The 24,581-nt window shown below is 32.2% G+C and overlaps 1 protein-coding gene across 1 annotated transcript; it reads right to left on the bottom strand.

Moving 5' to 3' along the window:
- Window positions 1–1,499: 1,499 nt before the first annotated feature.
- LOC139515184 (eIF-2-alpha kinase GCN2-like) lies at window positions 1,500–3,327 on the bottom strand. Its single transcript, XM_071304747.1, has 3 exons — window positions 3,119–3,327; window positions 2,280–2,404; window positions 1,500–1,668 (listed from the first exon to the last, which is right to left on the bottom strand). Exons 1-3 carry the CDS (start codon window positions 3,221–3,223, stop codon window positions 1,500–1,502), a joined length of 399 nt encoding a protein of 132 aa, XP_071160848.1. The 5' UTR covers window positions 3,224–3,327.
- Between the last annotated feature and the right edge of the window lie 21,254 nt (window positions 3,328–24,581).

Raw genomic sequence — 24,581 nt, 5'->3', positions numbered from 1 at the left:
CAACTTGTTATCACTTCGTGCATTTCCGCTTGTTCCGGTGCTTGTTACTCGAAAACGTACATCAACCTATATTTCGGCGGCAAAATAAGTTTGTTTCTTCATTTAAACGTGAAACAAGTTGCCTCCAGTAAGTGTTTAATCCATTTATTGCATAAAAAACGTAATGTTCCCTTCCAAATAACTTGTCAAACATCGTTTATTTTTGTAAATTTTCTTGCATTCGTCCGCCATTGACCGCCATTGACCGATTTCTTCTTCTTCTTCTTCCGAATACGGGAGTAGACTCCTAGGTAGGAGTGTAAAACTTCCTGGAACTTGTGTGCTATGTACATATGGACTTAATTTAATAATAATATGACAAAGAAAAATCATTATCAATAACATATATACATTATGTACAGTGGCTTCAAAGTTTAATAAGTTGCTGTGGATCCTTCAAGTGTTAGAGTGGATATGCCACTTTTGAAGGATTCCAGGGTGTCAGACATACCTATTGCTTCAGGTAGTGAGTTCCAGTCCGAAATAGTGCGAGGATAAAATGAAAATTTAAAGAAATCTTTATTTGTGGATATTTGCCTAAATTTATGTTTCCCCCTAGTGCGTCTATCAGAATTTGTCAAGTTGTCCTTAGGAACTTCAACTAACCCCCAATTTATTTTATACAGCATAGTTAATCTAGCCTTTTTCCTTCTTAATTCTAAATTTTCCCATTCCAATGATTTTATTAAATTTGAAACTGCTCCAGGTGATCTATCTTTATAATCATTGAAGACAAACCTGGCTGCCTTACGCTGTACCTGCTCAACCTGAGTGATGTGTTGTTTTTTGTATGGATCCCAGACAGGGGAAGAGTATTCGACTAAACTACGGATCTCAACCGGACCAGCTATGACCAAAATCCGTACTTATACAATAATTACTACGGACGCACGGATGGAACAGCTGACAGAAGAATATTGATCCCAAAGGGGAAAATTACGTATTCCACACGAATTAAAAGACTTTTGGTTACATCTAATTGATTGGTGTATATAATTCTCTATATTTTTTATGGATTGTTTCAAACTATTGATTAAAGTTGTTTAACTCTGAGACTATCATGACTATTATACTATTATCAATATATTATGGCCCAGCTTAATAACTTTTATTTTTTTTAATGAAAAACACAAGATAGTTTTGAATTAAATTGTAATTGATATATTATAAATTCTTTACCTTTTTAAGATAAAAAAATATTTTTTTTAGTGCTAGATACTAAATATTTAATTGGTAGTTTCTCACAAGAACCTGAGTAAAACTAAACAACTTTTAATTTGAAATGTTGCTTTAATTGTATACTCAGATATGAATTGAACATTATAAAAAGAACATTATTTACATATGACCCTTTATACTATATATGCTATAGTATAATCCAAACATTGTAGTGCACCGCGCGAAAGAGCACTTCTCTTTCAAATCTCACCACTTCTCCCTATCAGTTTCAAAAAGAGAAGTCACTTCTCCCTATAATTCTGAAGTAGTGTGAGCCCTGAAGTTATTCTACATTGCACATAAGTTACCTCTCCAACCATTGATTTGGCTAGTTCTATAAGTTCTGTATTCAACACTGCAATTTGTTCATTAGACAGTCCTTTGGCATTTTCTAGACTTATTTCTGGTACCCTTTAAAAAGAAAAGACTTATACAGTATTACATCTTTGAAGATATTTTATTAATCAAACAATTATCTCCCTTGTATACAAATGAAATGAAAAAATCTCTAACACAAAAAAACACATCATTAACAAACCTTTAGAAATGTAAAAACTGTAGAGCTAAAGACTTTTTTTAATTGCTGTGCTAACTTTTGTCATTTAATTTGTATTTAAGAAATTCATTCGTATTGTTTAATTTCTTTGTTGGGTTGCATTCCTACAGAATAATATCATAAATGTACACTTGTTTTAATTTTTGTGATTTTGAATACTGAACACTCTCTGGACAAATTGGTTAACTTGTTTTATTGCATTTTTGTCTAAATGATGGTACGGTCACATCTGTAGCTGTTTTCATGACAGGAAACTGCAATTTACAACTTAGATAGATGGGTGTGAAATATTATGCTGTGTACCATTAAATGTATGAGTCTCATACAAATTGCTTGCATGTGTGGTCAACTCTATTTTGAAAGAGTCTTCCCCTTGGTTCATTTGTATCATATACATGCATGTTTTAATTAATAGTCCTAATACATGTACATATTTATCTGTATCATTTTGTTTTTTTATACTTACAAATCAGGATATTTATTTGGACATTTAATAACCATATGGATCATGCTATCACTGTCAGTCATCCCAGCTACACTTTCAGACTGCTGCTGTTTCAATACCAAACATATATGCAAAGGTCTCTCAACCTAAAATACAGAACAACATATAAATATATTTATTCAATACTGGACAACAAAAGGGAACTTTCTGTTACAGTACATTAATTTGGTAAAAATTTACTCTTTTTGTGGTGATTCACTCTGAAATACTCCTTCGTATATTCCTTGTGTCATACATTCATATATCATACATATACCCACCCAGCAGTTACATCTACATGTATGACAACCTTCAGGTATTTATATAGCTCATTTTGGCTGAATTTTTTAAATACATGTATGAACCATCCTTCACATTGTATTCACTAAATCAGTTTGGTGGTCATCCTGAATCACGCATAATGTGGTGAAATTGGACACTAATCTGGGGATTCTGTAAGCTATTTATAGATGGTTCTTCCCCAGTATCTGTTGCGGGAAAAAGAAGACAACTCGATTTGCCTGCAGACCGTGGTCATCCATTCCATTCACAGCAGCCTGTGCTTTAAGATAAACCTTACAGTATACCTTGAGGACACATATTGCCTTGTATAATAACCAACAGGTCACAGTTACATACTTATCAATCATGTCATAGAGATATTAAAATAACAATTTGTTGAACTAATATGCATTTTTCTATCGGCATATATTACCTAGACAGACACAGGAGAGGCTTATGTGTAAGTAAACTACTTTAAATTGCAATAAGTAAATACTTTTATGAATTATAATGCATAGCCCATGTCGTGTACAATATACCTTCCATGCCACCTTCTTTCTAAGATCGACAACATCGTCCATGTAAACCGCTTGCAAAACTTGCCATTCCTCTTCTTGTCGCTGAAGAAGAGAGTCGTCTGCCATTTCATAAATAGCACGGACTCCTATTATACTCGCATACTACTGCTTTCAACGGCATTTTATCTTACAGGATACGATAGCACTGAAAATGTGAGTTGTTTACATATTTAACGTTTCATCATCAGTTCATTGGAACAGGAAACCCACGCGAGAAGCTAAAAACTACTAACCAATCCCGACCTCGTACCTCATTTAAAAAAAAGACGACGAAGTCCCTTAATCAACTCGTTAAGCAAGCAAAAATGCTTATTGCACTGAATGATCTATGACTGGGTGCCTTTCTGAGCATCTCGTTTTGGCTTGTTCCAAATAAATTACCTTTTCAGTTTGGTTTAAAAATATTTTCCAAGCACCATTTGATATACATGAGTACAACAGAAACATCCAAAACTTACGTACATATCTGGGTTTTTTTTTCAGTCTACTTCAAGAAAGTTAAGTGATCCCCTTTGTCTATCGTCGAATATTTTGACACCTTTTAGGTCAAGACACATCATTTTTTTTTTTATCCTTAATCAACTTTTTATTAGGTAAAACGTCTCTAATAAAATATGACATAGATTCATGTGCCCTCTTTTACGGTCAAGTCTTTCCGAGCTCTGTCTATGGTTTAACCTATCGAAAGAATTATAAAAATGACAATCATTATTCCTTGTTTATTTACCATTTTTCGCCCCATTTCTCGAAATTTTAATTTTTCTGTCATCAATAACCAATATTTTCCTCTTTTTTTTGCTGGAAGAGAGTATCATAATTAGCATTTACTTATTGTCATCTTTTTCATTAAAGATCGAAAGGGTTTTTGAAAAATTGTAATCATAGAATATCCGCTAATTTTTCGTTATTTAAGTACAGTATCAACATAATGAAGACAATAAAATGTATTCATTTAAAGAATCACACAACATACATCTACATTTCATTCTTAGATGCATTACTTTTTATTATAAAAAAAGAAGATGTGGTATGATTGACAATGAGACAACTCTCCACAAGAGACCAAATGACACAGAAATTAACAACTATAGGTCACCGTACGGCCTTCAGCAATGAACAAAGCCAATACCGCCTTATTTAGGTACAAAACAAATGAACGAAAAAAATATGTAACACATAAACAAACGACAACCACTGAATTACAGGCTCCTGGTTTGGGACAGGCACATACATACAGAATGTGGCGGGGTTAAAACATGTTAGCGGGATCCCACTCCCCCTAACCTGGAACAGTGGTCTAACAGAACAACATAAGGACGAACTATAAAGATCAGTTGAAAAGGGCCTAACTCATCAGATGGACAAAAATACAAATAATACAAATTTAACAGGACGTGGCCGGGTACTTGTACATCACAACAACAAAAAGACATTAAATACAGATCTAAAAGTACTCGCAGTTGCTGACAGCTAGTTCAAAGACACTAACAACTAATAAAAAAATCATGCATCTAAGACAAAATTATTAATCAGTACACATCCAACATCCAATGGATTTAGTTTAAAGACGTCATAAACAGTCAGAGTTGTTTTTGGCTTTGAACTAGTTGTCAGTAACTGCGAGTACACTGAGATTGATCAGTACTTGGTGTCTTTTTTATGTTGGGTTGAATAAGGTCCCTGCCACGCCCGTTTGGTGTTTTTTGTTAAATAAAAACAAGAAGATGCGTTATAATTGCCAATGAGACAACTCTCTAAAAGAGACCAAATGACACAGAAATAAACCAACTATAGGTCACTTCACGGCCTTCAACAATGAGCAAAGCCCATACCGCATAGTCAGCTATAGATGCTTTGTTTCGATCTGATACGGTAAGCTCTTTTCAACCTGATTTTTATAGTTTGTTCATATATGTTGAACTGTTACACCACTGTCCAAGGGAAGGGGGATAGGCGCCACATTTGTATGTGCCTGTTTCAAGTTAATGATTGTCGTTAGTTGCTGTATATTATATTTGTTTTTTGTTCTTGAGGACCTTTTATAGCCGACTATGTAATATGGGTTTTGAACATTGTTGAAGACCGTAAGGTGACATATATTTGTTTACTCATATGTAATTTGGTATATTTAATTAATTGTTGGTCAGCATGAAGCCTTCAACAAAAAACAAAATATACATATTGTTTATAAAGTAATCTGTAAACTGAGACACCCCGATATATATGAAAATGCGAAACAGTTCAAAAATCAACATAAACTATCCAGTTAAAAAAAAATAAAAAAAATAAAACAACAACAGATAAAACAGACAGGAGCAAACGAAAACCACTGAATTATATCGTAATGACTGAAATTTCACATATCGAATGTCCCAGTATCAAATTCAAGTACTTGGTTTCTACATGCTTAGTTACTCTGAGTACTTTCAGATCTGTACGTTGTGTCTTCCTTTTTCATGGATGTATAGATTCCTTGTCACGTCTGGTCTTTGTGCTTTTATATATTGAGCTGTAGACAACACCATGGCCAAAACGAATAACGCCGAAAAGAAGAACACTATAATATCTGGAAACGAAATAAAATTAAGAATGGAAATGGGGAATGTGTCAAAGAGACAACAACCCGACCATAGAAAAAACAACAGCAGAAGGTCTCCAACAGGTCATCAATGTAGCGAGAAATTCCCGCACCCGGAGGCGTCCTTCAGCTGGCTCCTAAACAAATATATATTAGTTCAGTGATAATGAACGCCATACTAATTTCCAAATTATGCAAAAGAAACTAAAATTAAAATAATACAAGACTAACAAAGGCTAGAGGCTCCTGACTTGGTTCAGGCACAAAAAATGCGGCGGGCTTAACATGTCATTTTATGAGATCTCAACCCTCCCCATATACCTCTAGCCAATGTAGAAAAGTAAACGCATAACACATTAAAATTCAGTTCAAGGGAAGTCCGAGTCTGATGTCAGAAGATGTAACCAAAGAAAATAAACAAAATGACAATAATACATAAATAACAACAGACTACTAGGAGTTAACTGACATGCCAGCTCCAGACTTCAATTAAACTGATTGAAAGATTATGATTTCATCATATATATGAATATCAGACACAATCCTTCACGTTAGGGTTTTAGTATCATACCATCATAACCTATATGAGAAGAACATAACCTGTGTCATGACAACAAAAGGTTTTTTAATAAATGTGTTTAGTTTCGATGCAAAAACTCTATAAGTGAATCAATATTAACGCCAAAATATGCAATCTTTAATGACCTGACAACAGTATTGTAACTATATCCCTACTTAATAAGTCTATTTAAAAGTTTTGTTATTTTCTGAGGTGAATACTGACATTTTTGTGCTTTATAAAGAATATTTCCATAAAAAATTGGATGTGAAATACCTGAACGTATAAGAAGTCTGCATGTTGAGCTATATTTACGAATGATGTCCTTATACCGATGATAAAATTTAGTAAATGTTTTTACTAGTTTGTTATATCGGAAACCCTGGTGTAATAATTTTTCAGTAATACATAAATTTCTTTCGTTAAAATCTAAAACATTGTTACATACACGAGCGAATCGTACAAGTTGAGATTTATAAACACCGTAAGATGGTGACAAGGGAACGTCACCATCTAAAAATGGATAATTAACGATAGGAAATGAAAAAATCATCCCTTTTATCATAAATTTTAGTATTAAGCTTTCCGTTAGTGATATAGATATCAAGATCGAGGAAAGGGCAGTGGTCATTGTTAGTATTAGCTTTATTTAAAGTAAGTTCAACAGGATACATTTCTTAGTATACATACTAAAGTCGTCCTTATTGAGAGCCAAACTATCATCCAAATATCTAAAAGTATTATTAAATTTGTTTATCAGATGTTGTTTCGATGGGTCTTTGCTGATTTTAGTAAAACAATTGTAACTCATAGCAATACAAAACCAGGTCCGCAATAAATGGTGCACAGTTAGTCCCCATTGGAATTCCCGGATAACCTGACGATATACGGAATCTCCAAAGCGAACAAAAATGTTATCCAGTAAAAATTCATGGGCAGATATAGTATCAAAGCATATCCAATTGACATAGTTTTTTTGTGTAGCTTCGGAAGCCTGAAAGTCTGAGCAACATAAACCTTTCCAAAAACGGAAATTAAATAAGTGCAACTTTTATCGAATATCAATAAAATTGAGAATGGAAATGGGGAATGTGTCAAAGAGACAACAACCCGACCGAATAAAAAACAACAGCAGAAGGTCACCAACAGGTCTTCAATGTAGCGAGAAATTCCCGCACCCGGAGGCGTCCTTCAGCTGGCCCCTAAACAAATATATACTAGTTCAGTGATAATGAACGCCATACTAATTTCCAAATTGTACACAAGAAACTAATATAAAAATAATACAAGACTAACAAAGGCCAGAGGCTCCTGACTTGGGACATTCGCAAAAATGCGGCGGGGTTAAACATGTTTGTGAGATCTCAACCCTCCCCCTATACCTCTAACCAATGTAGAAAAATAAACGCATAACAATACGCACATTAAAATTCAGTTCAAGAGAAGTCCGAGTCTGATGTCAAAAGATGTAACCAAAGAAAATAAACAAAATGACAATAATACATAGATAACAACAGACTATAAAACTGCATGGTTGTGCTAATTACAGATCTTTGGGACGATTTAGAACAAGTGATACATACATATACAGGTTAATACATGGTTGAAGAATAACTTGTGGTCTAGATGCCTTTTTGGTTATTTTTTTGTTGGGTTGCTGTTTCATTGACGATTACCCACATCTCTTTTTTTATTCATAGACACGTTATCAAGTAAAGTTTCATTGATAAATGTTTTCTGTTGATAAACGACCAACATTTTCATAAAACTGATTAATTTGAATTATCGTCTTTTGAATCAATATGAAAAAATTCTTGGAAATGTATCCAAAAAAGTTTTAGCTAAAGTTAGATGTAAATTAGAAAGTTTGTGAAGTAACTGAACACCATATCTTAGAAACTTCTATTTCCTTAGATTATCTTACACTATTTAAAAGCAAACCATACCGTGTCTAATATCAAACTAAAAAAATTTATTTTCATATAGGCCTATATAAGCTTCTTATATAATTAAGCATTTAGTTCCCTGTAAATTGCGTGTGTTCAAAGCGCTTTTCTAGATTTACTTTCACATGGAACGCTGAAAATCGAATATTTGAAAGCCATGAATATATTAAAAAAACATAACATTTGGAGAGCTTATATGACCAAAAAGGGACTTAGAAACATAGCCAAATTTATCTACATTTGATTCTTATATATTCAAAATTTATTAACAGACAATTTCAGAAAAGTTTCTTAAAAATGATGTCAGTACCAAAGTAATTACTACTTCTTATCATTTTAATAGAAGAAATAATATTTTTTACAGTCTATTAAAGATAACTCCAGCGTATCTATCAACTGTAACGTCCACGATATTACAAGTGTGTTATCTCCCTTTGTCTATTGTCCATGACCAATATGTAATGCAACAAAAATAATGTCCATGGCTATCAGCCAGTGCAACATAAATATTACACGGAGGCAATTTTCTGAGGCAGGATGACATTTTGTGACCCTTTAATTTCTTGCTTCAAATATTTATCAACACTTTGTCGTGTTCTTATCAGAGATGTATCTGTAATTTCCTGCAAAGATCCCTCTAACGAGGACATTATCGGTGACTCCCATGTCAAAAGCGACCGCGACCAAATATTTTATCTTATTTTATAATTAAATTATCTTTTATGTTGAATATCAGGCATTTTTTAATTCTCAGATTTGAACTTTGGTAACAGGTTTGCAATAAGTTAAATTATTTAATGGGATGGTAATGACAACACTTAAAAATATTTATATAATTTAATTTTCGATAACGGAGTAATAATTTATAAATTGTTCAAAAATAAATAAATCTGTAAAATACAGAAAAAGCGCAATTTTTTAAGGCATTGAAAACTAAAAACGATACAGCTGTCATGTACCTCAGAATGTCGTTAATTTCATCAGACAAGTCTTCTAATTTTTGCTTAAAACTAACATATTGACCATGGGCGCTAATTTTATATCTATTCTTCGTAGCAATTTGTAAAATTGCAAATCAAGACGAAGAAAATGGACCTAGTATTTTGCAGAAGTATGTCTTGTTCTCGTGGACAAGGACATGTCAAGTTCATATTCCATCTCCGAGCGAGCTCAGTCGACTGGAAAAATGTTCACATGTATGTTGTCAAGTTTTGATGTGTTTTACATTCAAAGATAAAATTTAATTGTATCGGTAACAAGCTGAAGCTGGGAAATTATAGCTTCTAATATAGAGAGATAATTAAACTTCATCAAACCGAAAAATTTGGTTCCTTCAAATCCAACTGCAAAAAGGCGTCTGCGAATTGTTCTTAGTGATTTGAGCCTATTTGACAGATTACTGAAAATAAATATAGCCTAGAAGATTTAACTAGCAAATTTAGGGAATAAAATTCATGGCATATGTTACTTTTTTGTTAAAAATAAAGACAAGAAAATACAAAATACAGAAAGGAGTATCTCAAAGATTCGTTTCTTAGAAAATCGAAAGAATCAATATAGCGATGATCCGTTTTTTGGTCAACTTATTTTTTCCATGACAAATGCATCGTTATTACTTTAAACACCAACCACGGACCTGTAATCACTTTTGTTTCCTAAAAATGAAACAGGATCAGAAACAAAATACAAAGTGAATTTCTGAAGGAAAAAATCTAATAGGATGTAACACACACGCATATGGGAATGAAAAGAAGAGAAGGGTTCGAAGATAATTATGAGTGACAATTCGCAAAGTAAATTTTCTTGTAACAGAATAATACCGAACAAACAGGATATTGTTTGGAGGATTAGAGCATACAAATGTTTCCAATAAAATATTTATTTTAATATAAAATACCAAAAATGTAAATTTTAAATTCTTTCTTTTGTTCTCGAGGTAACATTGTCTTCAATTAAATTAAACTCAGTTAATATATTTAAAGTTCATGACAGAAACGTGCTTACAATTTTTATTATAAAATATAACATTTTTATGAAACAATCGTGATGAAAAATATATTATGTATTTATTTCTTATTTTTTTTTATCAATATAAACATTTAATTCCGATGATTCTAAATACAGATAATATCTTTCTTTTATATACATATTATTCATTTAGCTAGACTAGGCTTTCAACTATCCAGCTTACAAGGTAAAGAAAAAAAAAGCACTTCGGACGCATGAAATTTATAACATTTTCTTTTTCATTTTTTTTTCTATGTAGAATAAACCCAACTTGCTGGTAGAGAAAAACATTCACCATTGTGTAAAACTTTTCTTTGTGTATGCCAAAAAATAACATTTTGTATTCACTCAATTCATTACACTTCGTAATCATGTACGTAAAAAGAAAAAAAGAGAAACAATTATATTTATTTATTCTCCTACATTCACCCCTATATTGGTCAAGGCTACAAAGACACGAAGACAACGAAATAGTAACATAAACAAACAAGATAACACACAAACAAACAAACAAACAAAACTATAAGATATATATGAGAAAAATAAACTTTTGGTACACAGATGTGAACATAAATAGAAATAAGGGCACGTGGTATACTGTAAACCGTTTACTTTATTTTGCGTTAAGACCTATCTACAGCAGCGATTTAACATTTTCGCGACGATTTATATGCGCGTTATGTTTCTAATCGCGAAAAAAAGTTGATTTTACAGTAATTGCAATGACACAAATATCCACCAAAGTTCAAATGACGTGAAAATTGATTGATTTATAAAATCAGAGACACCTAGCCTAAGAAGGGTTTTATTTTGGGTTAAGAGTTTTATGTACTAGTATTTGTATATCGGGACAACGTGTGTCATAATTATTAATCATTATTATGATCATAGTCTTGTTCTCTAAAAATATTGTTTCGTTCTGCTGATTGTTTATTGAAATGACAATGAAGAAACAAATAATGTGCATCCTCCACCTCATCACTTCTCAGTAACATATAAGTCTGAAAATTGTTTCTATATCGTTCTGTTTATATGGACCTATACTGGTGATGTTTATCAATAACACTTAATAAATTGACCAGTTTTTATAAAGTGCTTGCCACAAAACCAGGTTCAACCCATCATTTTTTTTACTAAAATGTCCTAAACCAAGTTAGGAAAATGGCAGTTGTTATGTTATAGTTCGTTTCTGTGTCTGTTGCATTGCCGTTTGTTTTTTGTACACTTCAGTTTTTCTGCTGTTTCGTTATTTTCATTTTATAATTGATGTGTTTCTCTCAGTTTAAGTTTGTAATCCGGATTTGTTTTCCCTTAATCGATTTATGACTTTCGAACCGCGGTATGCTACTGTTGCTTTTATTAATAGTAAATTGTCCAACCCTATAAATGATCAGTATACTCTTTAGTAAGTAACTTTACTAATAGTTATCAAAAGTACCAGGACTATAATTTTATACGCCAGACGCGCGTTTCGTCTACATAAGACTCATCAGTGACGCTCAGATAAAAATAGTTAAAAAGCCAAACAAATACAAAGTTGAAGAGCATTGAGGACCCAAAATTCCAAAAAGTTGTGCCAAATACGGCTAAGGTAATCTACTCCTGGGGGTAAGAAAATCCTAAGTGTTTTGAATAATTACTAAAACGGATGAAAGTGATATAGATACCAGGTCTACGTGTTTACCAGTGAAATACTTCCATTTTTTTTGTTTTGTTTACGAGTTATGTTATAATTAATTTGAATGAAATATTTTGACGTCAATAGCGAACAGTTTTTCATTCATTTTTTTTATGCGCACACAAATGTGTTTTTACATGTACAATCTAACCACATTTAGGCAATTTTTAACGACTCATAGCTTGAAAAATAGCACGGTGACTCATGCTTTTATTATTTTTTGAAAAAAACCAAACATTTAGTAAAATCTTCATTTTGGCTAATTATAAGAAAAATCTGTCTAAACAAGTATATACTAATAATCTACCCTAAGCAAATGTCATAGAAGTGAGAGGTTTAGCTAGGTATAAAACCAGGTTTAATCTAAAATTTTCGACATATCAAGTCAGGAATTTGAGGGATTTTTTCCATAACTCGTTTGACTGTTTGAGCTATGGATTTTACCATTTGATAAGGGACTTTCCGATTTGAGTTTCCTTGAGATTCAGTATTTTTTGTTTTTTTTTCCTTTTTCGTGCACTTTGGAATCATTCCAGGACATAAACATATCACTACATTTCAAGTAAATCCTTACAAAATATCTGCATTTTTCTTAATTTCCTGTTTTCCTTTTTTAGAGCTCATCATAAACCTGATGCAAAACAAAGAAAACCACACGTTTGGCCTTAGATTACTGAGTAAATCAGTCCCGAATGTTTATTTACTTTACTTCCGATACCCTTCTCAAAGAACCAAAACAAGCGTCGATGATTGATCTCCTTTATCAAAATCATATACAAACTTTATTTTCCAAAAACTCATTATAGATTTGATCAAATAATTAAAAAAAAAAAAGAACCCGAAGCAGTGAAAATTAAAACCTTTCGTTAATGGCGTTTTTTAATCGAAGCTTTGAAAATGATACACCTTATCGCATATCGTTATATGATAAACATCTCTTTATGAAAGTGGTCATTTGCATTGAAAATTAAAAATGGTGCTAAGCACATTCAGTCATCGCCATGCAGCATAACTAATTATAAACGCCTAGGTATTTTTATAGCCCGTCTGCACCTATTGCACACTATAACCAACCAAATATCACAATTCAAAGTAGTATTTATAAACTTCCGATTTGAATCGGTCCTTTTCTTGTTTCTTTTATCACTCCAAGTTATCTGATTAAATTAAATACTTATGATACACGTCATCAAATTAAAAAAGGTTTAGATTTGAAAAAAAAATGTTGACGTTTAAGAATTGAACACCATTGAACAGACGACACTTTGATGTCTAAATTAAACGGAGGTTACAACAAATTGAACAAAGATAATTTATTGTTTAACGCTAACGTCCAAAAATTTATGATACAGAAATGTCTAGGACCAAACTACTGAACATTAAAATTTATAAATAAATTAATGAATTAATAAGTAATTAATTAAAATAAAGTATAAGATAAATAAACAATTAATAGAAAAAAAAGAAGTAAAACGAAAAAAACGAAGAAAGAAGAAAGATAAATAAATGAAAAGATAAATAAATAAAACAATAGATCAATAAAAACAATTAAAAATAAATAGATAAATAAATGAATCAATAGATCAATAAAAAAATTAAAAATAAATAGATAAATAAAACAGGTCAAATAATGTACCTACCCATCATGTAATCGCTTTTTATTCTAAAACTTGAATTTCAGAATAGAAGGAACTGACTTGTGTTTGGTGCGAAACATCACCACTGGCATCACCGATTACTGAACACGATGGTCCAGAAAAACCTTCGACTAAACAAAGTAGAACATGAACGACTTCGACCACTTTTAGACCGAAGCACAAGTGTGACTTCAAATTATCCAAAGATTGGATAATGGCGACTCGTGTGAACTTACGTAAAGACAAACAAGGAAACGCATATTGAAAGATATGACGCGATAGCAAGATGTAAATCTCACAGAAGGATGACAGTCAAGTAAAAACTAACTCTGAGTTTACATATTTGCTCTAACAACCACATATAGTGCTATAGAAAACCATAGAATATGCGAAAGAACAATTCCGCTTAAATCATATAGAACATTCAAAATAACCAATAATAAGTTTCAAACCAATGGGTTTGGTCAATTTGTAATTGGTATGACAAAGTTCTTAGTATAGCGGGGAAGTTCTGATATAGGGGACAAATTGGTTTCAGCAATCGCAGTTTGTCTTACAAGAACCTGAGGTTTTTATTTCTCAATCTTTCTGTTCATTATTTATTATTTTGCTTTTGCATTTCTGGTCTAATGTCTTTGTTTGTTTGTTTAGTTTGTGAAAATCTAGTCTCTCAATGTCGTATACTTTGGTTGATAAATAAATACATGACTCATTGAAGTCTACAAAAATATTCAATGCCGATCAGCACAATATCAAAAACCCTGGATTACAGAGGTTTTACTCCAAGTTACGTCCACCACTCAAATAACAGTAATTTTAATGATTGTATGATAACTTAATCAAACAAAAATCATTTCAACTAATTGAAAGCAATGAGTTACACTCCACTTTTGACAAAAGTGAAAATAAATAGAAAAAAAGATATAAAAACATAGCAAAGCAAGAAATGGCAAACTTGCTCGATATCCGTAAGCTAAGATTGTGTTTTAATGGCAAAGCGAAAACGATGGTTCTACAAAAGCAAGTTGTCCAACAGAAACGAGGAAGATGAGAAAGTGTCAAAGAGACAACAACCCAACCAAACAACATAAAACAGCACAAGAACTCCAATGAGAAAATGCCACACATTAAGTCGAGTTTTAACTGGTTCCTGCACAAACACATTTTCATTTTATTCATTTCATTGTTTCGAAACCAAATAAACAGCAAGAAAGGTACAAAATGTAAATAGTGGACAGTTGTGTCATACTGACTGTGTGTGCGTGGTGTTGTGGTCTGTTAAAGTGCGTTGTATGGTCAAAGTTGATAGTTGTCATATGAACTATAATACCACATCTCATCTTTACATGAATACATTCTAACAAAACAAAAAAACGGTTAATGTGTGAACAAACAAGCAACACAATGAACATACATAAATTTGCCAATAACCTGATGAATCTGCTAAAAACTTGCTGAAGAAAGATAAATCTGCTTATTACTCAACGAACAAAACAGAATCTGCCAACATACCAAACGAACAAAGACAAATTTGCTAACAATACAAAAAGCAAAGATACGTCGAAAAATAAAAGATGAATGGTGAACAAACCGTCTAAAACACAAGGAACAGATCTGTCTATCAGACATGAAGCATTCAAAGATAATCCCATACCCGTAAAACACAATAAGCAAAACATGATTTTACTGAATACAAAATTGGCAACACTATATTAGGAAATATAGCATCTACACCACAAGATGACCTAAAAGGATTAAGCAATAGAACCAATAATCAGCAATACTGAACACTTCAACGATGCAGCAAAAACAACACAACGACCAATCATAGAACTGCAAAAAAAACCTGTAAAAAACAAAAATACCAAACTCCAAATGAGCAATGGGGCATTGCAAACAAAACAACAAACAACGGTATAGCTGCGAACACGAAAAGAACAATGAAACAACGACCTATACAAAACGAGCAATGGCACTGCTGCACAGAAAACAAAGAATAATGATGAAGCTGTAAACACAAACAACGGAACAACTGTATTTAACATGATAAGCAAGAGCAATGATACAGCTGCAAAACACAAATAAGCAAAAATTATTCTGCCAACGTAACATGAACAATGGTACAGGTGCAAAAAAAAAACAATGAGCAATGTAAAAGATGCTATTACACAACAGTCGATAGTACAGCTGCAAACAACACAATGAACAACATAAATGTTACCTACACAAAATGAGAAATGGAACTGCTGCAATTAAAACATTCAGCAATGATCAATCTGCCGACACATAATGATCAATTGTAGATCCGTCCATAATACAATGAGCATCGTTAAAACTTCATGTTCATAATGAACAATGGAACAGCTACAAACAAAACATAAGCAACGTTCAATCTGCCGACACATAGTGAACAATGGTACAGCTGCAAACAACACAATAAGCAATGATAATGCGGCAAACATAAAATGAACAATTGACACAGCTTCAAACAACGCAACGAGGAATGCAATTGATGCCATTACACAACTGGCAAAAGTAAGCTGCAGACAACACAACGAGAAACGATAATGATGCCTACACAAAATAAGCAATGGAACAGTTGCAAACAACCCAGTGAGCAGTGATCAATTCCCCGACACATAATGAGTAATGGTACAGATGCAAAAAGCACAATGATCAATGATAATACAGTCAACATAAAATGGGCAATAACCCAGCTGCAAACAACATAATGAGCAATATTAAAGCTGCCATTTCAAAACGGCCAATGAAACAGTTGCACACAGCACAATGGCGCAATTGTAAATGGAATCAGCCAAAAACAAAATGCAACTTCATGTCAATCAGCAAAGTATATCATTAGCACAATGACAAACTAAAAACATTAACACAATGAACAACTTAAAGCTGCCATACCGCCATGAACATCTCAAAACATTAATACAATTATCATTTCAAATCTGACATTAACACAATGACCAACTTAATTCTGACATTAACACAATGACAAACCTAGAGAATTCACACAATGACTAACTTAAAGCTGACATTTACACAATGACTAACTTAAATATGTCAATGCGATAATGACTGATATTAAACCTACTTTAATAGCCAATGATCGATATATCTAATAAAAGTACGAACCCACGACTGACAAAGTACGTATGAAAATACAAAGGAATATATACTAGTAAGCAATTAGCATGAAAAAGTGTTTATACTTCTGATAAAGTACAATAACCTGCTACCAATCTGACAATAGCACATAGAGGACAGCGATGTATTTGACAATAAAAATATGACCAGAAATGTATGTGCCATAACAAAATAAACTTTACAAAAACACACGGTGAGGGCTTATTAACGGACAAACGCATGTGCCCAATTATCATACTGACGATAGATATACCTGATAGTATTATACCAACTAACGATAATTTTGACGTTCCAAAATACTCAAGAATTGATTTAACAAAAACATAAAAAGAAGTGACAAATCTGACAACAGGGCGATACTCAGTTATAAATCTGACAATAAGACGATAATCGGTTACAAATCTGACAATAGGGCTATAATCAGTTATAAATATGACAATAACAGAATGGCCAACGATAGATCTAAGAGTAACATCTTAACCTAGCTGATAATGATTATAACGTTACAAAACTAAAACAATACCAAATTCAAAAATATGAAAATATGAAAATAACATTGTATTAAACCGTAGTTCACACATCGTGCATTCTAAATCTGACATATGATATCAATGGCAAGTCTGACAATGACCGATGAATCTTTCTTCATCTATAATGGTCAACTATTTTTTTTAATAACTTAACAATAACGCAATGACCAGTGTGTTGAATGTATAATAATTGATAGATGGTCTGAGACCGTAATTGTTGTCCCTTGATTTTCGTTTATGTTTTTCGTCCCTTGATTTTCGTTTTTGTTGTTCATCACGAATATAGTGCCTAGTGTTGACATTGGGTTACTTGCCATTAATTTGTATAGCCCTTCCAAATTTATTTCTCCATGTGTAATGCCTCAAAATGACAGAAGGGGCGTGAAACTACACTGTAAAAAAAAATGGGTCTAGAATATTAAAGGAAAGTAGTGATTTGGTCCAGCTGAAAAAGGTTGAAAATTAGCACTTTGGAAGCTGTCAAAAGATTTCAAGACGCCCTAAACATAAAATTGTCCATATTTTGAGTTAGAGCCGATGAAGTTTTCTATAATTTTGATATAATTTGTCCCAAAGTAGTACAACACACTGTAAAAGTTTCTTTGAGAAAGCGCAGGTGGGATTTTTTTTATTTTCCTTTATATTCTAAAAGAAATGCACTACGAAATAATTGTGGTCTCGGATCAGATATATAAAATGGCTGGCGATACATCTGACAACAACTGAATGACCGATTATGTGTTATATCGTTATACATTTGTTAATAAGAACATGAATAACAAGTTATCTTGCATATTGCCGTGCGATATAAATCTGACAATGACAAAATGAATAATTTGACAACAAAGTGTAATGACAATCGATGTACTAACAACAACAGAATACCCACAAAATAACGTGATAACTATGTATTTGTCTTCCAGTTACCCAATGACTAATGATTAATCCGATAACGACAGATACTTGGAAAAAATCTCAACCGATACTAGGAATTGAATAATTATATTGATACAAATAATATAATGAAATGAAATTCTATAACGAAAACACACCAAAATGGACAATATGACAAACACATTTTAATTCAAATGATAACATAATGATTAATCATGATCCAAGCAATATCAATATAGTTTATAGCATCATTCTACCAATTATACATTGACTAATATCATGATTTTAACAATATCATTATGACTAATGCCATATCAAAAAACGACAGAACAATTTACTAATCATGATTTCAACGATAACACGAACTAATAAAACGTGAATTAATAACAATAACATTATGTCAAACAATGTATCTATCAATAACATTTGACTAATATCATGATCCTAAGAATAACACATCTACCATTATCATGATTATAACAGTGATTCATGATTCTAACAATAACACATGAACTAATAGGATTATAACAAAAACACATTGACTAATATCATGGTTTACAATAACACATTGACTAATAACATTAATCTAACAATAATACATTGACTGGCCAATTTCATTATATGAACAAATACCACATGGCCTAATAATGTGTTTCACAATAAAATTATGGTGAATAACATATACAATAACTCATTCATTGAATAATGAAAGCTAAAAATAGCATATTTACAAATAAAATTGAGAAAGGAAATGGTGAATATGTCAAAGCGACAACCACCCGACCATAGAGCAGATAACATAAGGATATATCTGACACTAGCACATCGACTTATCAACATTTTAACAATTTCATAATGAAGCTACTTGGCTGGTGATGCTGTCGTGGACTAACAGTCCTCCAGCAGAGGTACCGACCCAGTGGTATTAAAACATTATATATGACACTTTATTGTCATATATTTGGCAACTGCTTCACATAATTCTGTTAAAGGTGAAAAATCTATTTTGATGGATTGTATAGAGTTGATCGGAGAGCACGGGGTTGCCTATAAGGAGATTTAGAATTGTATCCACAAACAACAACATCATCAACTTGGCTGCCTTTCATTTTCTCACCTCTTGGTATATGCCATGTCTGAGGCAAAGAAGTCTTCAAGATGTCCGATGGAATTGATTTGAGATTTGCCAATGTGTAAAGAAGACATGTACCTGATTTTCCTATGGCACAGGAGCAATTACTGGACTCTAAAGCAGGTCCTTCCACTAAGGATATCTACAAAACAAAAAAAGACACAAATTGTCAAATGATTAATGTTCATTTTTTTCTAAACATAAAAAAGAAGATGAGGTATGATTGCCAATGAGACAACTGTCCACAGACATAAACAACTATAGGCACGGTACCACCTTCAACAATGAGCAAAGCCCATACCGCATAGTCAGCTATAAAGGACCATGATATGACAATGTAAAACAATTCAAACCAGAAAACAGTTTTCTTTGTTTATCCATTATATTCCTAACATACCAAAAATGTGTATGTAATATTAAAGATACAACATAAATACAAATACATATAGACTTTATCGCAATTTATTTACTGGTAGTGTCAAATGTTAGGTATAAGACAGGAAAATTTAAATTCTACATCTTGTGCTTACATGCTTTCTGTCATTTGGGTTTGTTAGAATAACAAATCAAAATCAGGTAAAAAATCAAGGACATTGGCTGTTTTAATGAACTTTATGTGGGATGATAGGAAAGATAGTTTAATAATTGAGTGTTGGTTATTGGTTTTTTTTCAGTATACGTCTATTACCGTTATGCCAAGTTATGTAAAAAGTTGGTTCTTGTTTGTTGAATTAGCCCTTAATGTGTATGTGACAAAATCACACATAAACAATACAAATTGTATATAGAAAAATGACAATTACACAATGAGAAGGGCTTCAAATTATGGTCATCATCTTATCTGATTTGAACTCGTGTGCTTTAATTAGAACTAGAAGGGTGATATTTTCAACAAATAAAAAACCTAAATGTCACTCACTGATAAATAAACAGAAGTAATGACAAAGAGAATGCTGATATTTAGTTAATTTATAAAACTAACAAGTAGGTGATTATATTTTTTGGGGGACCAATATTATTAAAACAAAAATTCAAACTGCCAACACAATAAATGCATATCTATATACTCCCCGTCGAGGACTTGAACCTCAATCTCTTACCACTGGTAAGTGTAATACATTATACTAACAAGGTTTGTAAATATAGATTATGCAGCATCGAACAGTTTAGTTGATATTATCACCTTCCTTCAAAGTAGCAGTACACATAATGAACCTGAAATAGTTTTGAATACAAAACATAACAATAGGACCTATATAGCAGTAAATAGCTTGCTCCTTTGTAAGAGTTAAGTTCTACATTGAGACCATATACTGCAGATTGAACTACATTGTCTTGGATAGAGAATTGTCTCATTGGTGCTCATGCCCTTCTTTAAAGAATAATGTGGTAGCCTACATGAAAAAACACCTTTCAAATGATTGTTTTTAAAACCTATTTTTGTTTGGTTTTAAGACACATTATGGTAGGATGAATTATATTTATTACCTCTATTTCATGTGGACTTTCATTCTTTTTTTGGATCTGTGACATCTTGCTGTTACCATACAACCATTATCCAATTTATAACTGTAAACAAATTTAAACAGTTTATGAAAGCATGCAAAAACAAATGTAGCTGAACTGATGTCAAGTCACAGTGACCCTGAAGAGTAGACAAATGGTGTTTTAAGATTAACACATAATTGATTGATGTCTGCATTATGTTCAATTAAAGTGTTAACAACACTGTATATCAAAAATGGAATATTAATATAAATTAATAAATCAGTTTTAATGCACTGAATATTTTTCATAGAAACGAGTGACTGAAAAAAGTATGGATGGTACAATGTATCTTATGCCAGACCATTAGGCCACAATGGAAATTGAACTTTTTATTCTTCAGATAAAGAAAATCCATTCACAATATTTATGGACACATGAGCTTCATGCTGATAAAGGGTTAAAAAAGAAAAGACAAATAATTATGTGCTGTACATTTGCATACAAAGAAGTGGTTGATTCCTTATCTAATGTCATATCAAGACTACACTATTTGTCTCCAGGATTGACAGGATTTACTCATTGTTGAAGGCCGTACGGTGACCTATACTTGTGAATTTCTGTGTCATTTTGGTGTCTTATTGAGAGTTGACTCATTGGTAATCATCTAGAGGTAATCATACGGTTTAATTTACATCTTTTTTTATATGTAGATGATTTGCAGAAGCTGATGCATATATATATTTGAAGACAATAATATATGAAAGAGATTATTCATCAATCTAGTGAAATTTGAGTAAACATATTGATAATTCATGCTTAAACATGCATGAATAATATAGTCGTAATGCCCCCACTTTACTCTGGTACGAAGTGTCGCATTTGATAACATCACAGTGGATTTTGACAAGGACATTGTTTACTAAAAAAATTTACAGGGAACAAACGTGCCTACGTAGACAACCAGATAGTTCATTAATTTAGAAAATTATTGTGTACCATATTCAAACAACATGAAATTAAGAAGGGTTAAATATGAGGAATCAGCGCCAAAAATGAAGGACAAATACCTGAAATATTAAATATGTATTTCTCGCTGAAATACTTATATCTCTTTGATATTTCTTTGTCCCCCTGACTCCTACTTCCTGATTTTACAATAGACTGGACAAAGCTTGTCATTTGCCGCCATATTTAACTTTAGTGACCGAATATAGCCTCTTTCTGAACATGTTATGAATATTCATGAATATCTCATTAAGAAAGGAGTATGATGTAATTAATTTGGTTACAAACAGGGGCGGATGCAGGAATTTTCGAAAGGGGGGGTGCTAACCCAGGGCAAAGGGGGGGTGCAAAACATATATCCCGATACAAATGCATTGATCGGCAAAAATAAAGCGGGGTGCGCACCCCCGGAACCCCCCCTCTGGATCCGCCACTGACAAAGTACAAATGGAAAGAGCATACAAACATGCCATATGCAAATATTTATGCTTTAATGTGATAATTCAGAGGCAATCAATTCAAAATAGAAAAATATATCATAGTAATGGCCCCTTTTTCTTAATAAATCATTACCCTCATCAATTGATAAACATCTCCTTTCTTTCCTCCCCTTACTGGTACCAATTCTCTATCTCCTGTAAAGTGGACACCAGGTCTGGAGGACTCCACAGCATAATATAGTTCTGATAGACTGAAATACAGAGATGGATGAAGTGGAAATTTGCAACAACTTGGTGGTTTCAGGTTCATAACTGAGGTAATTGCACATAACTACTTGAAGAAATTAGCACACAATACACACAAATTTTAATCTCTGTTCATAATGTTCATTCAATGAAATTAATTTCTAAATCAGAATTTGTATCATAGAATTTTAGGTGCAGAAAAAGTTACCTTGTCTTCACACATTTTTTAAGTTTCAGGTAAGCAGAGCCCTATTGGTCATTTTTGAAAACAAATCAGCTTAAATTTTCCTGTTTGAATTGTTCTACACTTGTCATTTTGGGGCTTGCTGTTCATTGTGAACCAATGCACTGTGTTGAAGGCTGTACTATTGACTTATAATTGTTAATTTTTTATACATTTTAACTTGGATACAGAGTTCTCTCGTTGACACTCATACCGCATCTTCTTATTTATATCAAGTAATAACACACACCTTACTTTAATCATGAAACAATGTCTGAATTATGTATACCTTCTATCAGAAAAAATACATACCTCTTATCAATACAAAATGTACTATATTCACCAATCCGTATTCTACCATTCTTATCAACAACAATACTGGAAGCCTACAATAGATGAATGAGCATAATAATTCAAAAAGAAAACTACAGCATAATGACGGGTGCCATTACAGATTACAGAGGATTTTTTCCATCTACAAATTCAAATATTCACTCAAATATCTTGAAATTTGATCAAGGTTTTAGATATTGTATGACATCAAGAAAGACAGAAAGACTGACGGAGAGAAGTAATATTTCACCAAAGCAATATTTATTTTAATACATACAAAATTAGGTAGTTACATAAAATTGAAAGTAAACAGACAAGCCGCAAGAAATCTAGCTGACACCTGTCTTAAAACCAATTTTATTTTCTAATTGAAAATTAAGCCAAATAAATTAATTTAAGACAGAAGATAATTCTGTTTTAATTGTTTATTACTAAGACTTAAATAAAGAGCGAGCTTTTCACACTGTAAATTAATAATGTCTCTAGTCTGGTCAAAGGGTCAGAGTTGTCCTACTTTTTTTAAACAAAAAATTGTTGAAATACATAACATGTTTCATGTGCAGAGAAATTTTACTTATGACCAGTGTATGATTGGATTACCTCTTTCTTATTGGTCAATGATCATGTTGGGTCATCACAAGTTCACATGTAATTGTGTTGTGGTCACTTCCTTTTATCATCAGCATTTGTCAGATATGTTACTAGTAATTCTTATCAAACAGTTTGTTAAAAAATCTGTCTTATAATTAATCTTTAGATAAAACTTTCTTTTTGTTCTTAATTCAGTATTGCCAAGATGAAAGTGATTACTAACCCAATTTTCACCAGCAACTCAAGTTTCAGGAAATAATATAAATATACTCATTTTGATGACATTAAAATTAAATTTAAGTTTCCTGGATAAACTTTGATTTACAGAGATAGTCTCTGTGCTGTTTTCTAGCTTATCACTTATCTATTTCAAGTAGAATTATTTACATAGGATTGCTGTAAAATCACTGTGTGGGTTTTTTTGAAGCATCAATTTCATTTTAATTTCCTCAGTTTGATTCTGATACAAATTAAACGTATTGCACAAGATCATGTTTTTCTTGCAATTGCCGAAGTATGAAGAAGGTTCATGCTTTCTGAGTTTATCAGCTGATAGCTAATAGCATACTTTGAGCTTGCTTGCTGTACCCATTTTTTTTACTATTTTATTTATTATATCGGTTTTGTTCACGCATCGTTGTAGATATAATGGAATTTGATGAGACTGTTTTGAAAGTGAGAGGTTTAGCACTATAAAACCAGGTTCAATCCACCATAAACATTTAAAAATGCCTGTACCAAGTCAGGAATATGACAGTTGTTGTCCATTCCTTTTATGTGTTTTGTCATTTGATTCTGCCATGTGATTAGGGAATTTTCTATTGAATTTTCCTCAGAGTTCAGTATTTTTGTGATCTAACTTTTTTTTTCAGGATTAGCAAGCATTGTTTGCTATACATACAGCATTAATCTATTTGGTATTGCCTCTGAAATGATCTATAATGTATGTTTTGTCTCGATTTTATTTAACCATTTATT

The sequence above is a fragment of the Mytilus edulis genome, chromosome 3 (genome assembly GCF_963676685.1).
Source record: "Mytilus edulis chromosome 3, xbMytEdul2.2, whole genome shotgun sequence".
NCBI classification, from domain to species: domain Eukaryota; kingdom Metazoa; phylum Mollusca; class Bivalvia; order Mytilida; family Mytilidae; genus Mytilus; species Mytilus edulis.
This window is presented reverse-complemented; position numbering and strand designations above follow the sequence as displayed.